We start from the raw sequence: 14,981 nt of genomic DNA on the forward strand, positions 1-14,981 counted from the left end.
AGTCCTTTCGTTGAAAAAATGAAAATAAACATATGACAAATAAATCATTTGACGGGAATTGTGAAGGATAACTATGAAAAATTCTGCGTCAACATAAAAAATAATATTATAAAACAGCTGTTCTGTATGCCAATAAAAGTTTCTTCCTTGCCAATATAATGAATTCATCTATGTATGAACGCTTTTTTCAATGATCTGAAAATATATTTAATACACTAATTAGTAGAATACTACATTTATACTAATATTCAGGTAATCAAATAAAAGATGTTCAAATCATTTGGAAATAATTCACAGAAAAAAAAGACAAATTTCAAACATGAATTTCTTTAAAAGTTTTTAAGCAATCAAGAAACATTTTTTTGCATTGCAACCATTAAACCATGTAGAAAATAATTATCTTAATCTGAATCGCGGTAATAATTTGTGCTTGAAGTTAAAGGGCGTCAAAGTGTAGAGAGTATGCCTAAACAATAGACGAATATTTTTTAAATTAGGTACTATTTTAACTCAGCGTTGCAGCGTTCTATCGGAATATTTTCATATATTAATACTTTAGCGACACAAAATAATACTGTATAAATACATTAATATGTGTAAAAATTTTCACAAAGCTGCCATAACACCACATACTCTTGTGAAAATCTGTCATATTTCGCACTCCGCGCGTTCCGCCATCTCTCATTCTGTCCACCTTTATCCGATATGCGATTCCGCGCATGCGCGCGACGAGATTTTAAGCTAAACGAAAGTGTCCGATCCTTGTAATATAAATCCGTGTAATATAAATCCGTGCTAAAATATACAGTTCAACTGAGGTATATGCTGTGATAATGATAAATACAACAAAAAAATCCGTATTGCCTTTATGTAACTCCATTTTTAAACCATGTAAAAGTCCTTTATTGGTCACGACTGATAATAAATCTATAAAACACTGGTAATATAGAATAATTGGTTTTAAAAGAACATAAATTCCTACTAAAATAATGTGCGAGAAGCAATTATCTTTTCATACCTTTTCAATTAGTTGCGCCACTTCATGGTTCTAATTGACATTCAAAATGTATAAATTATTCTTTCATCGCAAAGTTGAGAAAGCAATTTGGAGGAACATAATTGTTCATGACTACTTTGCGCATTACCGTCGAATGATTAGAGAAGAGGATAAGAAACGCAATACTGAAGTCGAGGCATTTTTTGGTTTTACAAGCAAAGTCTTGTCAATGTTAGACAAAACGCAGCCAGATCTTAGAGAAATTTAGAGACTTATTATTTTTGGAAATTAGGTATCAAGGAATATTTTTTGAACACATACAAAGCAAAATGGCAAAAGAAAATCTGAATGAAGGAAAGGAAAAGTGTTTTACATCATTATAAAATTAGGAAGAAATATCCGTAAAAGATGTTGATAATCAGAAGTGAATTTTGTGTATGCCAATAGATTTTTTTTGTATGCATTAAGGTGAAAACTACAGGTTTGTGAGAGATGTTTCACTAATTCATTATCCCTCATGTACAGACTCAATTTAATCGAGTATGCAGTTTTCATGTTATTTTTGTTGTGATTAATTAATGCTTCCGAGGTATCATATTGTTTCAAGAAATTTTACAACGACTGTATATGCTAGGAATATAGGCCTGCATTCCAGGTGCCTTGTTTTTTTTAAATGAATTATCAGTTAATTTGAACGTACACATATAAATATAAAAAAGGAAGTGGCGGCATGGCCGAGTGGTAAACGTGTCGGACTAGTAATCTAATGATCGCTAGCCGCATGGGTTCAAACCCCGTCAGGGGCAAGTCGTTGTTTCCTTGAGCAAGAAACTTTACACTCATTGCTCAGTACTGGTTGGTTCCAGGAACGGATTCGAAAGTGTGTCTATAAGCTTATAGCTTCCTACACAATCGAACTAAAATAAATTCTGTATAAACCAAATATAAAAAAGTTGTTTTATCAACAGAATGATGTGTACAATGTAAATGTAAGAAGACCTTATATGTGTAAAAATAAATGTCATTAAACACCTAACAGAGGAAGCTCTAATGAAGTGCAAGCTGTCGAATCTAATAATGCAGCAATAAAATCCCTATTGAATTGACGAAAAGCCATATTTAAAGCGGACTAGAAGAAATACATTTGAAATGACTGCGTATAAATGAACATAAATATAACAACTGGCGTTGACAAGACACTAATTCCGATTTAAATAGTGCTCAAGTAAAACAATTAGCTCGAAACAAATCGTCTTTAATTAGTTGCGCCACTTCATGGTTCTAGTAACCTTTAATAAAATTTTAATAATGATTTCAATGACAAGAGACGAAACTAACACTCAGCTGAACTTAGTACCAGACCTAATTTGAGTATCCACATTAACAATGCGTGTTATTTGAAGGTTTGCTTATGCTTTGATTAGTAAAATCGATGAAAAATAACAAACAATCAGTGACTTGTATCGTTAAAATTTTATCCTTTCAAGTATAGCCTAATCACTAGAGACAAAATTATGCCTAGTTTCAATATTGATAAATTTTGCAGGTATCGAATCAAGAAACAGTTAGTGAAATCATGTTTTTTTCTCATTTGAAAATAGGGAAATAAAAATGAAATTTATTGTAATTAGTAATATAATACATCCGATTGGAATATTGGTACAATCATTATAATTAAATGCCGTAGCTGTCAATAATAAATCGTTGTTATCACGTAAGGAAATCAAAGTGCTGCAAGCACTGGATGTGACGGACATGAAAAGGGAATTGCATACATAAGATGGAAAATGACATGAACTCATCAATAATGAAATAACATCTGCTGCTCAACACAAGCATGGACATTTAAACTTAAACCAAAAACATGTACATTAAATCAAATTTATTGATCGTGTATGCGACCAATCCTTGAATACACCTTTACTGTTTGGAACAGTCATAGTGTAATATAATCATGAGCAGCGCGTATAGTCACATACCTTACTTGAAAGGTATCTATAGAACGTCTTCTTCGAGCACTAGGTTGGGTATCTTTATCAGATAAATGAATAATGCAATAATAAATATTAGTGTCCAGCTTTATTTGTCACCCAATGAAATTGACCAACAGTGATTGTGCCGGTTTGTTAAATAATAGTAGTAATAATAATAATAATAATAATAATAATAATAATAATAATAATAATAATAAAAGTAATTGAACAAATAAATAAGAAAGAAAGGCAGAAAACCTCTTTTGCTCACAATATCTCCATAGACTGAATATGACACAGCGGAATGCAGGAACTAAAAAGTTTCCTATCAGGTATTGAGATACATCGTGTCTTCAAGACCATTAAAGCGCCCTCAGCTTTTATTTTCTTCAGAAAAGAAATTTTGTGTAGTTTCAAACTACGTAAATCTTTGAAAAGTGAGTCATAACACTGTAAACCTTACTCAAACAGCGTCAAGAGTGCTATTTATAGCGCGAAAATGACGTTCATCTCTGAAAAATATATTATCGGTAATCTTAATGTTCCATCTTTTTTCATTTGATTTGACATTTATTTTGAACGATTTATCTAAGGATTACATATTAAATATTCAGAAAAATCTGAAGGCCACTTAAAAAAGTGGGGGAAAACATGATTTACTGAAGAACAATGAATTTGATTTATTTCAAAACAGTAAAAAAGATCAAGTCAGGAATTAAACAAACAAAAATCGAATTTAATATACAAAAAAATAGTTAAACCAAATTTATTATACATAATGTAATACAATAACAATGGTATATAAAATGAAGCTTTTGCAAAATGACTGAACCAAACATGTTTATATCACAATACCTGTTTCTATTTTATACGTAACTTAGGAGTAGGAAATAATAATTATTATTATAAGTATTGAAAGTTAACAAGGGTTGAGCAATTTGATTAATATTATAAAATAGTATGATCTATGGTAGTGTTACAAGAAGTAATGTTATTGACTTCTTTTTTGTAATTTATATGATTATTTAGAGCGTATTCGTTCTGGGCACTTGTATGATTATTTGTAGTTGTTTTTTTGTTTGTTTTTTTTTGTTTTTGTTTTAGCGCTCATTATTTGTTTTGCTGATGTCTTCTGTCTGCGTTCATGTATGATTGTTTGATTTGCGGATGTCTTCTGACATGTTCGTGTATGATTATTTGTTGTATTGATATCCTTGTATAATAAGTTGTAGTGCTGTGTCTTCTATGATTAGGTGCAGGTTTACGTTTTCTTTTCTTTCTGCCATGTGTAGTAATGAGTAGTGCTGTTCTGTGCTGTTCTACTCTGTCCTGTGCTCTTGCACGATTAGTAGTAGTGGCGATTTCTGTTTGCATGTCCTTCAAAGTACATAAAGTCCTGAAAATGAATTATAATATATAAATACGGATGATGATGATGATGATGATGATAATATTGATAATGCTAGTGATGATCATGTTGATAGAGTGTTGTTGATGATTATGATGATGATGATTAATTGATGATGATGATGATTCAAACAGAAATTATGTACTACAATTATTTTCTATACAATAAACCTGCCTGGTTATTATGATATTTAAATATGATCAACCGAATTTGAAGAAAAAACGGCAAGAATTACGTTAATGCCACTGACAATGAAATTTGATTTAAATAGTTTCCAGTGAAAACAAATAAATAATAGCAACATAGCAATGTAAAATTACAACATAGGTAACATGTTGTGGCCTGACCAAGTGGTAAACGTGTCGGACTAGTAATCTTGTTCGGGGCAAGCCGTAGTTTGCTTCAGCTAGAAAATTTATACTCATTGCTCAGTACGTGTTAGTTTCAGGAACGAATTCTATTAACGTATAGTTGCCTACACAATCAAACTAAAATAAATAAATTCTGTATAAACATTAGAAAAATTAACCATAACAACCATGCTAGTGTACTATGACAGCAACAGCAATGATAGCAATAACACCGCTGGAAGAATGTGAACAATGATTGCAACGTCAATTTTAGCGACAGCAACGGTAGCAAAGGCATGGATAGCAACAGCATCGATCGTGACAGCATTGATTTATAACAACAGCAATTAGCATTATGATGACATTAGCAGTGATAGCGACGGTAGTTATTACATTTCAAACATCAACGATAGAAACAAGATGATATTAACAATTCAAAGAAAGAAACACAACAATTCAAAGAAATTAACAGCAATAATTAAAACAAGAATGATCGCTCCAAATGTTTCAGCAACAGCAATGATAGAGAAAACGGTGACAATAATTTAATGGCATAAGTAATATATTTAACAGTAGCAAAGATAGTCACATAACAACAACAGCTGAAACATCAACTTTGGTAACTTACAATAAGAATTGTTGCGCCAATGATCACGGCTTTCATTTTGACATCTAATTCCATGGGAACTGCAAAGATATCACAAGGAAGGAATAGTAGATTTAGTTCATAAATGCCGTTACAAACAGTCAAAAATATGTTATAACATTTACAATTCCTGCACCAATACCATGTTAAATAAGAAGCAATACATGTGTTTAATTATTAGTGAAATAAGGATGGGGTCGCATGTGAAAGGGAATAAAAATACATGTACTGAATTAGGTAAAGAAATAAGAAAGCATCTTTATTTTTTTGTCAAGATCAATTAGCTAATGGCTATGCGCATATACCTTAGCTATTAGATCATTTTTTCAAATGGTAAATCGGTTCTAAGACATATTTTATTAAACATTTTGTTATCATCATTCTGTTTATCTGATGCTTTGAGACATAAACGTGAAGGCAAAACAACGGAGTAAATTGTCTCAGACGTCGTGACCATTATCCCAACACAGATAAAGTCATTACTGTCAAAATATTCTCGGGGGTAAATTGTAGATCGGAAAAGAATAATAAATTAATCCCTGGTCATTTGGAGGTCAAAGCTCTAAAGTATATAACAAACAATTCAAAGCGCTTCGTTTATTATCCAAAATTCTGTTTTCGAAGTAAGGCAGAAATTTCAAAAACGTTTCGATAAATTTGTAACTATATCAAAATGCCAGCAGAAAAAGTGTTACATATTTTGTACTTACACGTTACACAAAAATTATCTGCCGACGTGAACATTTCTTGAAGAAGATTGGTCCATTGCTTCTGAATTTTCCCAATTTCTGTTTCACCATCGGTTGCGGAGTAAATCTAAAACAGGTCAGTTGCAAAATTAAGAATGTTTACTGAATTGGCATCGACCAACCAAAACTGAACGGTATGTAACCATTATGGAATGAGAAATCTGACTGTTGTGAAAACGTTTCCTTAAACATGCTGATTTTCAGGAAATTTTTTAAAAGTATTGTAAAGAAAAATATTGCAATAGTGAATAAAGAAAGTAATTAACACATTGCAAATGGCACCTACAATCAACTTAAATTACAAAAATGAGGTCAAAATATGCAAGAATAGCACTTACTGTATTAGACAATCATGCTTACGCAGTAGAAATCTTGTGATAAATGCAAATACTGTAAAATCTATTAAAATTACTTGTATCTTGTATCTTTTTACTATTTCTTAAATCTAAGTACATTTTTCTCAAGTTTGACATGCAGCTTTAAAATCGCCAGGTTTACATTACGTCTTTAAATTGTCCGCATTGTTTCTTACTAACAAAATATATAACATTAAAACGTGCGATTTTAAATTCAATAAACGGTTCGTAACAAATTATCTATAGCTACTGACTTCAAACAGATCAAAAAAGTTAGAGAAAATAACAGACAAATTAAGGACGTGCATACATCAACCGAAAGAGAGAAATTAATAAAGGTCAAAAAGCTGTTAAAAATTGCAAGAAATTACGGAGGAGAAATTAATAAAACAGGGAAATATAGAGCTAATATAGAAACAAAACTTAAATGAAATAAAGGGTAAATAAAGAAAATTAACTGTGAATAGGGAATGGGCACATAAAGAAAATAGAGGGCAAATAAAGGAATAAACAAATAAAGATAATAAGGCCAAATAAAATAAAAAGGCAATTAAAGGGATTAGAAAATATAGGAAATAAAGGTCAATTTAAGGAATAAACAAGTAAAAGGTACGGTAAATAAAGGAATAAGTGAGTCAAAGAACTAATGGGAACCAGTAAACACTTATAAGCAAACATCGGACATCACCAGTGAAAATAGGAAAACAAAAATAATTATTAAAGAGCACATAAACGAATCGACAATTTATCAATGAAATAAAATGTAGGAAATACTAGGTATATACAAAGTATAATCAAAAAGTTCTAGTTGCGATATACTTTTAGCCACAACACGAACACGTCGATACCAATATCTAATTGAAGATTTCTGACCGAGTTACACGCGGGTTTACACAGATTTAGTAACATAAAACACACTTTGATCAGTAGAGGTGTGTGTTATTTAGACCAAATTGAGAAAGTTGAAATCAGAGCCGTCATTAAGTACCTATGTAAGACAAGAATGTCCCCCAAGGAAATCCATGAAAACTTCATGGATAAACTTTGGAAGGAATCCCCTTCCTGAAACTCTGTGACAAAATAGGCTGCTGAATTTAAGAGGAGCAGGGAGAGCACTGGAGATGAGGAGCGGCCTGGGCGGTCAAAAGAGGCCACCAACGATGAAACTGCCTAAGCTGTGCACGCTCTGGTCACGTGCGACAGAAGACAAGATCGGCGAAGCATTGCTAGGGAAGTGAGTATAAGGTTTCCGCTAGATGGGTCGCCAGACAGTTAACTGACGACATTAAACCGTCCAGGCTTGACATTTAAAGATATCTTTTGTCTCGCTACGAGGATGAACCTGATCTTATCTACCGGATCGTAACTCAGGATGAAACATGGGTCCATCACTTCGATCAAGAAATCAAAAAACGGCATGCAGTGGAAGTGTCCTGGCTCATCCCCTCCGAAGTAATTCAAGAGGGTGAGATCAGCAGGGAAGATGATGGCTTCAATTTTTTGGGATAGTCAGGGGATAATGATTGACTATCTTGAGTAAGGTCGTACCATAAACGGTGCATACTATACAGACGAATTTTGACGTCTACGTCAAAAAATCTCGCGTAAAAGGAGGGGCAAACTAACTCAAGGCGTTCTGCTCCTGCACGAAAATGTACTAGCTTACACATCCCAAGTTGCGATGACTGCTTCAATTGACTGTGGCTTTGAAATTCTTCTCTCACCACCCACCTCCTCCCATATTATCCGGACTTGGACCCTCTGACTTCTACCTGTTTCAAAAACTGAAAACCGAGCTTCGTGGTAGACGTTTTGGAAGCAATGAAGGTGTCATGGAGGCGGTCAATGAATTCTTTGAGGACCAAAATAGAGAGTCTATTTTGAATAGTTAAACAAGTTGGAGCACAGGTTGGTAGAGTGCATTGATGTAGATGGCGATTTTATTGAAAGTAAAACCATAAGTTTGGTTCTCTGACTACCGGATGTACATCGAGCCAAGTTTTTGAATCAATCCTCGTACATGTAGTATAAAATGCTTACTTAAGTTTTCATCTTAATTCTTTAAAACGACTTAAAGTTGATTGCATGTTTTTTTGTTCTTTATATGGACTATAAATGAACTTCTTACTTTAAAATTGACTTCATCACGGCAGCATTCGCAGACGCAACATGGACCTTCTATGAAGAAAATGTCCTTTTCGTCTGCGTCCATTATCTTATACTTCGGAGTCTTGAAACTTTGTCTGAAAATAATAAGCCAGATAAATATTTTAAGATTGGTTATTTTAAATTGACCAGCAAAACAACATCAAGAAAACAGAAATTAGATTATTCCCGTCATGATTTACAGTGTTTAAATAAATGTATTATATGTAATTAAAGTTTAGTAATTTTGTTTTGTCAAAGTCATATGGTGACTTTCCAGCTAAAATAGAGAAAAAAACACGGAAGCATCTTAAAATATTGCCCCAACCGCCCACCCTACCCCCTTAAGAAACCCGACCTTCCATAAGCTAGAGTTTCTTCACATGAAACAATCAAATGTTACTGACGGTATTTGAACCAACAGCAGTGAGGGCCGTGTGATAATAAGTCTGCAAACTTAAATACTCGGCCAGGAGGAAAACACATTATGATGATTAAAATAAGGCAAAACAAAATGATCTTGTTTTATCTTAAAATGTGAATAAAAGGAATTGTTCATGTAAATTATTCAAATACAAACCAAATGTTGCTTATAAGAGACCAAGAAATTCACAATAAAGCCGAGTTCATTCTTATTTAAATGTTAAATCTTCCATGATTGGAACATTATCTTAATGTTGTCAATCTCTTTGTACTTACTGTAGTATTTTTGATGAATATAATATTTTTTCAAATGCAACTATACCTAAAGAATTTCTTATAAAAGTGGTATTTCATATATCTGTCAAGATGTCATTAACTTTATTACTTTAAAAAGATTTTTTCATTCATGTCAATAGATAAAGTGAAGAATAACTGGTAAAGATAATTAATTTAAAAGAAACTTCATGGTTGTATAAGCTTAGTACATTTAATCATAACAGCATGAATCCTAAAATACTTCATAAAATTTTGTACACTAAAAAAAAAATCTCCTATTTTTTAATTTTTTTTTTATAACTCAAAACTTATTTCATGTCAGTATGCACTTAATGCTGGTCTTCCATTTTATATTAAGTTTTAACTAATTCTTAATCAGTATAATAAGACCCTACATATTGCATTACCATTATCATTATCATTAAATTAAATATTACTTAACAAAACTATCAAGTAGGAAACAAATAAAGTTAACTGATGAATAAATCATATTTTGACATAACAGTAACAAAATTTTGATAAAGGCGAAATCTAACCTTTGCTGCACGTAACCGATGACAGTGCCCACGGGAGCCTCGACGGCAATTTTGTGGGCACAACTGTCTGAGAAGGCACACCAGTTCGATTCTTGCCAACACCGGAACTCGCGCTGTAGCCTGATAACCTCCTAAAACGAATGTTTGATTTTATGTTGTGATTAAGATATGAAAGGCTTATCATCAAAATCAACTCTCGTAATTGAAATAACTTCACATAATAGAAATACATTTGCCTACATAAGAAATCCCTTTTTAGCCGTTATCCTGTCTTTGACAGCAAATTAGGGCCAGGCAAATCTTCACCTACTTGCAATTTGACAATGTTCTTTATTGCTTGTATCTCAATTATTTTACTAGTATTTAGATATTGAAATCCCTTAACTTTCGAATCCACTTTCAAAACAATCAATAACTTGTATTTAAAATAAGCCGGACTGCTCGTTTTGTATCATCATGACCTAGGTCAGCCTTGTCAATAAATTATACAGCAGCAATTTGCCAGATGTTGAATTATTTTTAAGCGATTTCAAAGTACTTTCTATAAATAATTTGGTTGTCTGTAAATTCTGCAATATCCATCAATTTTGTAACTAAGCAGCTTCTTGCCTTAAATGTTAGAGCAATCGGATTACCACGGGTGATTTCAGTAAGTCTTTTTTACGGAGAAGACCGATATATTACGAGTGTTTACCGGAATGCTTCAAGGAATCGTTGACGTATATTTAAAATTTGAACTGAAGACCAAATCTATTTAGATTCCAAAATACAAATCGTTGCAGCGTTCGAAATTTTATCTAATGGTTAATGATAAAATTAATAATAAATCCTACCTCAACAGATGGTAAGATTAATTGTCTATAATAAAGATCTTCAAAGCTATACAACAATTGCATTCAGATAGTAATTCTATAATTAATGAATCATCAGGTTTCCCTTTAAAATATTTTTTTCTCCAAATGAATCACTAGCAGAATTTATTTACACACACTTATTACTGGACTATACGCTTTGATATAATTGTTTGTATTGACCAATTAAGGGCATCGTTTAAGGGGTATGAAATTATATTCGTTTTGAACAATACATAGTTTATTGAAAGCATACATATTCCCGTCCCAACCACCCTCTTTATGTTCTGTTTTATTTTTACAGTCTTTACTTAGTTTCAGATATTTTCAGTTGATTTTATCATGACTGCGCCGAAATTCGAGACAGCCCTTTTTCCAGCAGATGTTTTTAGCAATAGACTAGAGAAATGATTGTTCTTGAAGTGTTATAATTCTGTCAAATGCAACGACCTAAACCTATAATGATTGTTGCTGTTGTTGTTGTTTAGTAGAAGTATTTGAGAACAGAAAATAATTGATTTATTCACGGTCTAGTGAGTAAAACCCAATAGGTTCGGCCGTTGATAGCAAGGAGGGAGCATTAAGGAAACTACAATGCCCTAAAATTGATGAAATAACTGTGGTTCATTCGTTTATCTCCGGGAAACACAATATACAACATAAGTCACTTACGTGGTCCAAGTTGTCGGTTATATGCATAGTAAATGATCTGTTTTGTCGACAACACTGTCTCATACAGTCCTCTGACTCTAAAAGTAAAAGGAAACTTAAATACGAAATAACTGTTATTTACTAGTGAAGTTGTTTTCTCCGAATTAATTAATGTTACGTCATATTTGAAGGTTAAATCTTATAGAAGGCTGTAAAAAAGTTTGAATAAAATGCTTAATTACAGTTGATGCTTGGGTTTGAGCTGATGGTGCATGATATTCCCCCCTTTTGTGCAATATCTTCGGTACAAACATGCACCTGAATAGAACCACTGACATTCCGTAAGCTAGCTGAATAGCTTCCTCACATAAAATAATCCCTGTCAGGACTCGAACATACAGCGATGAGAGGTGAGTGGTTTGAAGTTATTGCCCTTGACCACTCAGCTCGAATAAAACTATTTAAAGTGTGATTTATTTAATCCCATAATGCAAATATTTTACTAACCCTCTGCCGCAAAATAAATTTGTTGGCCCACAGAATTAAGAAGTCTATAACTATTCAACCCTTCAAAGTTCGATATCACTGAAATTGTAAATGAATTAACGATAAATGTAAATATCAATATATAGATAGATATTATGGTTACACAGACACTGTAAAGGTCATGAAACAATATACATATACAACTTAAATCTTTACTGTTGGAAATTAAAAATATCAATTTATCGTCTTGGCGTGTACCAACGAGCCAAGACTGCCCCCAATTTATCTATCGTGCTTTCAATTTATTGCATTAATGTGCAATCACATTCAGTATGTGGTGTTGTTGTAGCACAGATATTCTAATGCGCCATCAACAGGACGCCAGGGTCAAGCTGATACAATATTGAGGGTTGGGTATCGTGATCAGTGATCAATCTACGTATTATCATTAGTTGCCTTTATCAATATAAGCCTTTAGGGGAAAATCAAGGAATAAGATAAAGACGGGGCTTCATTAAACTATTAGAATTTAAAAATAGTCAATTTTCATAAAAATTTCGGTTCAAAAATTCATTTTGTTTTAATTGACTTTGATTAAACTACGTATAAATTTTAACAAAGGAATTTTAACAGGTGATATTGAATAATAGTGAAGCTGTTTTCAAAGACCACAAATGTTACCACAGGTTTTTCTTACAATCATGACTAGTAAAACTTATTTCTCTTTTGCCCAAGTTATTTGTATAAGAATTGTATATTTACATTCTATAAGTTCAATTCTTTGTTTGATGAGAATTTGGTCTATCCCGGCTAGATATGCTAGTCCCGGGGGACAATTTGGTGCTCCTGTTGCTGGTTTTGGCATCCTTACCGCCTTGGGAGACTGAGCATTGGCCGTAATACCTACAAATATTAGCGTTTAATGTAACGTTAATAGAAGTTGTAAATAAAAGGATCTGTAGATATCAAAAGACACATATAATTAAAGAATCTGTTGATATCAAAAGACACATACAATAAAAGGATATGTAGATATCAAAAGACACATATTTGTACCGTGCCATGTACAGACAAATATAAATAAGAGGTATGTAGTAAAGGGTTTAATATTATGTACAATAGGTTGGTTATCCAATATTTTACTTGATAGATTATCACGTGCCATTGTATGATATCGTCTTGAAAAAAACATCACCAGGGAAACAAGAGCCTGAAGGTTCAAATATTCATATATTAATCATAACACTCAGAAGTATCTTAACTGGGAGAATTATTTTAAACAACATTAAATGCCTGCATGGTATATTATCTTATAAATCTGCTTTTTGGTTCTTAATCAGTTTAATTATTTAGAAGTGTGCATATGTAATGAATTATTGGAGTATGCAACATAAGTTTTCATTTTACAGTCATTTCTCACTTTATATCACAAACATACCTCTATACATAGCTTGTTGTCCGGATTGCCCTGCATATTGTTGTGTATTCACGGCTTTCCGGCCAGGTTGGGCGGTCACGACTTGCTTGGCAGGAGCGACTTTAAAACAGAATCATATCATTTTAATAACTGTATGTGTTAAATCATTTAAACATTTCACTACATTTCCTGCGTAAAAATCTTTTAAAATGCAGGAGGGGAAATATACGGTGTCATGATCGTGGCATTTAAATATCGGATGACGAATAAACACCACGACATGGTCACTTTATAATTCGCGTAATTCATCGGGAAATGAAAAAATTGGGTTAGTCCTACGAGGATACTTTGCTTTAAGATATTCTATTCATTTACATTACCATTTTTGCACTGTTGCACTGTTCGTGTTTGTTGAAGACATTTTCAATAATTTTAGCACGCTTTTCATTAATATAAATATGGAATGAAATACCCGTTTAAATATCAGGCAAGCATTGAGATTTCATTTGTGAATGGAAATGCATACTAGACCAGTTATCTACCTCTGCAATGAAGTCGTATGCAGTGATTCCGTTCGGATATAAGGCAAGTAATTAAGTACTTCTTTTAATGAAAGTCAGATTTTGAAAACCTATAAATCATTACTGCGGTACATTTACGTACTATCTAGAGCGCGCCAATGAACCCTGTGATCTATAACGACACGTCGTAGTGATTGTAATGCTATCTGATTAATATGACATCGTATACGTACGTATACATACGACAGCAATAATGTGGTAATCGGATTTCACAGTTGAAACGAATTTAACTATTTTAGAATAACTCTGATTAAATCTATACAAGTGTGTTTGAGCGTGTCCATAATATAAATAAAAGGTGATTAAAATAAATGTAGATGAAATATTGTTTTGATTATAAAAACAGTCTGCTTTGTGATTGTTTAAGTTCATTCGTAGTTAAAGGGTTTTCAAAATTAATCTAATTTAATGGAGTGGCTTGTCAGAAAGTATTGATGTGCAGTCTGGCTTTATTTTATACTTGGTCATGCCTATTCATACCGTATTACCGACACCGGTGATGGCAGAAATATATAAAATTTACTAATTACTACAGGTAGGTTATGGATTTGGTTAGTATATTATATTACGCAAATGACGGCTTTGCCATTACTATGAACTTGCTGCCCATTTTCTGGAGATACAATCAGATATTGTTAGACAAGTATGAATAACTAACCTCGGTTTGACTTCATGGTTGTTTTCCTTGTGAGTGATTTATGTATGATATATCAGCGTCTATGGAAACAAAAATTAATTAAGTTAAAACACAATAGTTCGAAATGAAGTATACTACATGTCAATACATATGAACATTTTCTCTTGATATATTGCACTGTAAGTAAAAGACAATGCTACTCTTTTTACTTCTTAAATCTACCTGGGTATTAATAAATAAGATTACAGTTAAAATAAAACTGTTTATTTTACGATGATTGTGACAGTTCCGTTCAGTTTGTGGATGTTGGGGATCCTGTGAAAAGTTCAACCCTAAGGTCGCTAAAACTAAAAGAAACATACTTATACTCCATCCATGAACACCAACCGTGGTAACAGAAGTACAGCTAAGACCTTGACAGAGGATGTTCATAGCCACATAATAAATTTGGAGCGAGGGAAATTGGTAATAATGAGGAAACGTTAACAGGTGCGCTGAG

The 14,981-nt window shown here is 32.6% G+C and overlaps 1 protein-coding gene and 1 long non-coding RNA gene across 2 annotated transcripts; both read right to left on the reverse strand.

The window, feature by feature from the left end:
* Positions 1–3,912: 3,912 nt before the first annotated feature.
* On the reverse strand, positions 3,913–6,198 carry LOC132729542 (uncharacterized). Its single transcript, XR_009625635.1, has 3 exons — positions 6,085–6,198; positions 5,357–5,415; positions 3,913–4,366 (listed from the first exon to the last, which is right to left on the reverse strand). It is a non-coding gene; the product is annotated as an uncharacterized LOC132729542 (long non-coding RNA).
* Positions 6,199–6,693: 495 nt separating this feature from the next.
* On the reverse strand, positions 6,694–14,672 carry LOC132729541 (phospholipid scramblase 2-like). Its single transcript, XM_060715319.1, has 8 exons — positions 14,504–14,672; positions 13,286–13,384; positions 12,610–12,750; positions 11,869–11,946; positions 11,383–11,459; positions 9,860–9,990; positions 8,608–8,722; positions 6,694–6,732 (listed from the first exon to the last, which is right to left on the reverse strand). Exons 1-8 carry the CDS (start codon positions 14,517–14,519, stop codon positions 6,694–6,696), a joined length of 696 nt encoding a protein of 231 aa, XP_060571302.1. The 5' UTR covers positions 14,520–14,672.
* Positions 14,673–14,981: the final 309 nt, after the last annotated feature.

This window comes from Ruditapes philippinarum, unplaced genomic scaffold (assembly GCF_026571515.1).
Source record: "Ruditapes philippinarum isolate M1 unplaced genomic scaffold, ASM2657151v2 ctg10891_1_1_1_1, whole genome shotgun sequence".
In the NCBI taxonomy this organism is placed as follows: domain Eukaryota; kingdom Metazoa; phylum Mollusca; class Bivalvia; order Venerida; family Veneridae; genus Ruditapes; species Ruditapes philippinarum.

Excerpts from the sequence above, each read along its gene's own strand:
- LOC132729541 (XM_060715319.1), bottom strand. Across the intron at positions 11,460-11,868 it reads AATTTATTTTGCGGCAGAGG|AGTCAGAGGACTGTATGAGA; the intron begins GTTAGTAAAATA and ends TTTTACTTTTAG. Across the intron at positions 6,733-8,607 it reads GTGATGAAGTCAATTTTAAA|TCAGTAGCTATAGATAATTT; the intron begins GTAAGAAGTTCA and ends ATCTGTTTGAAG.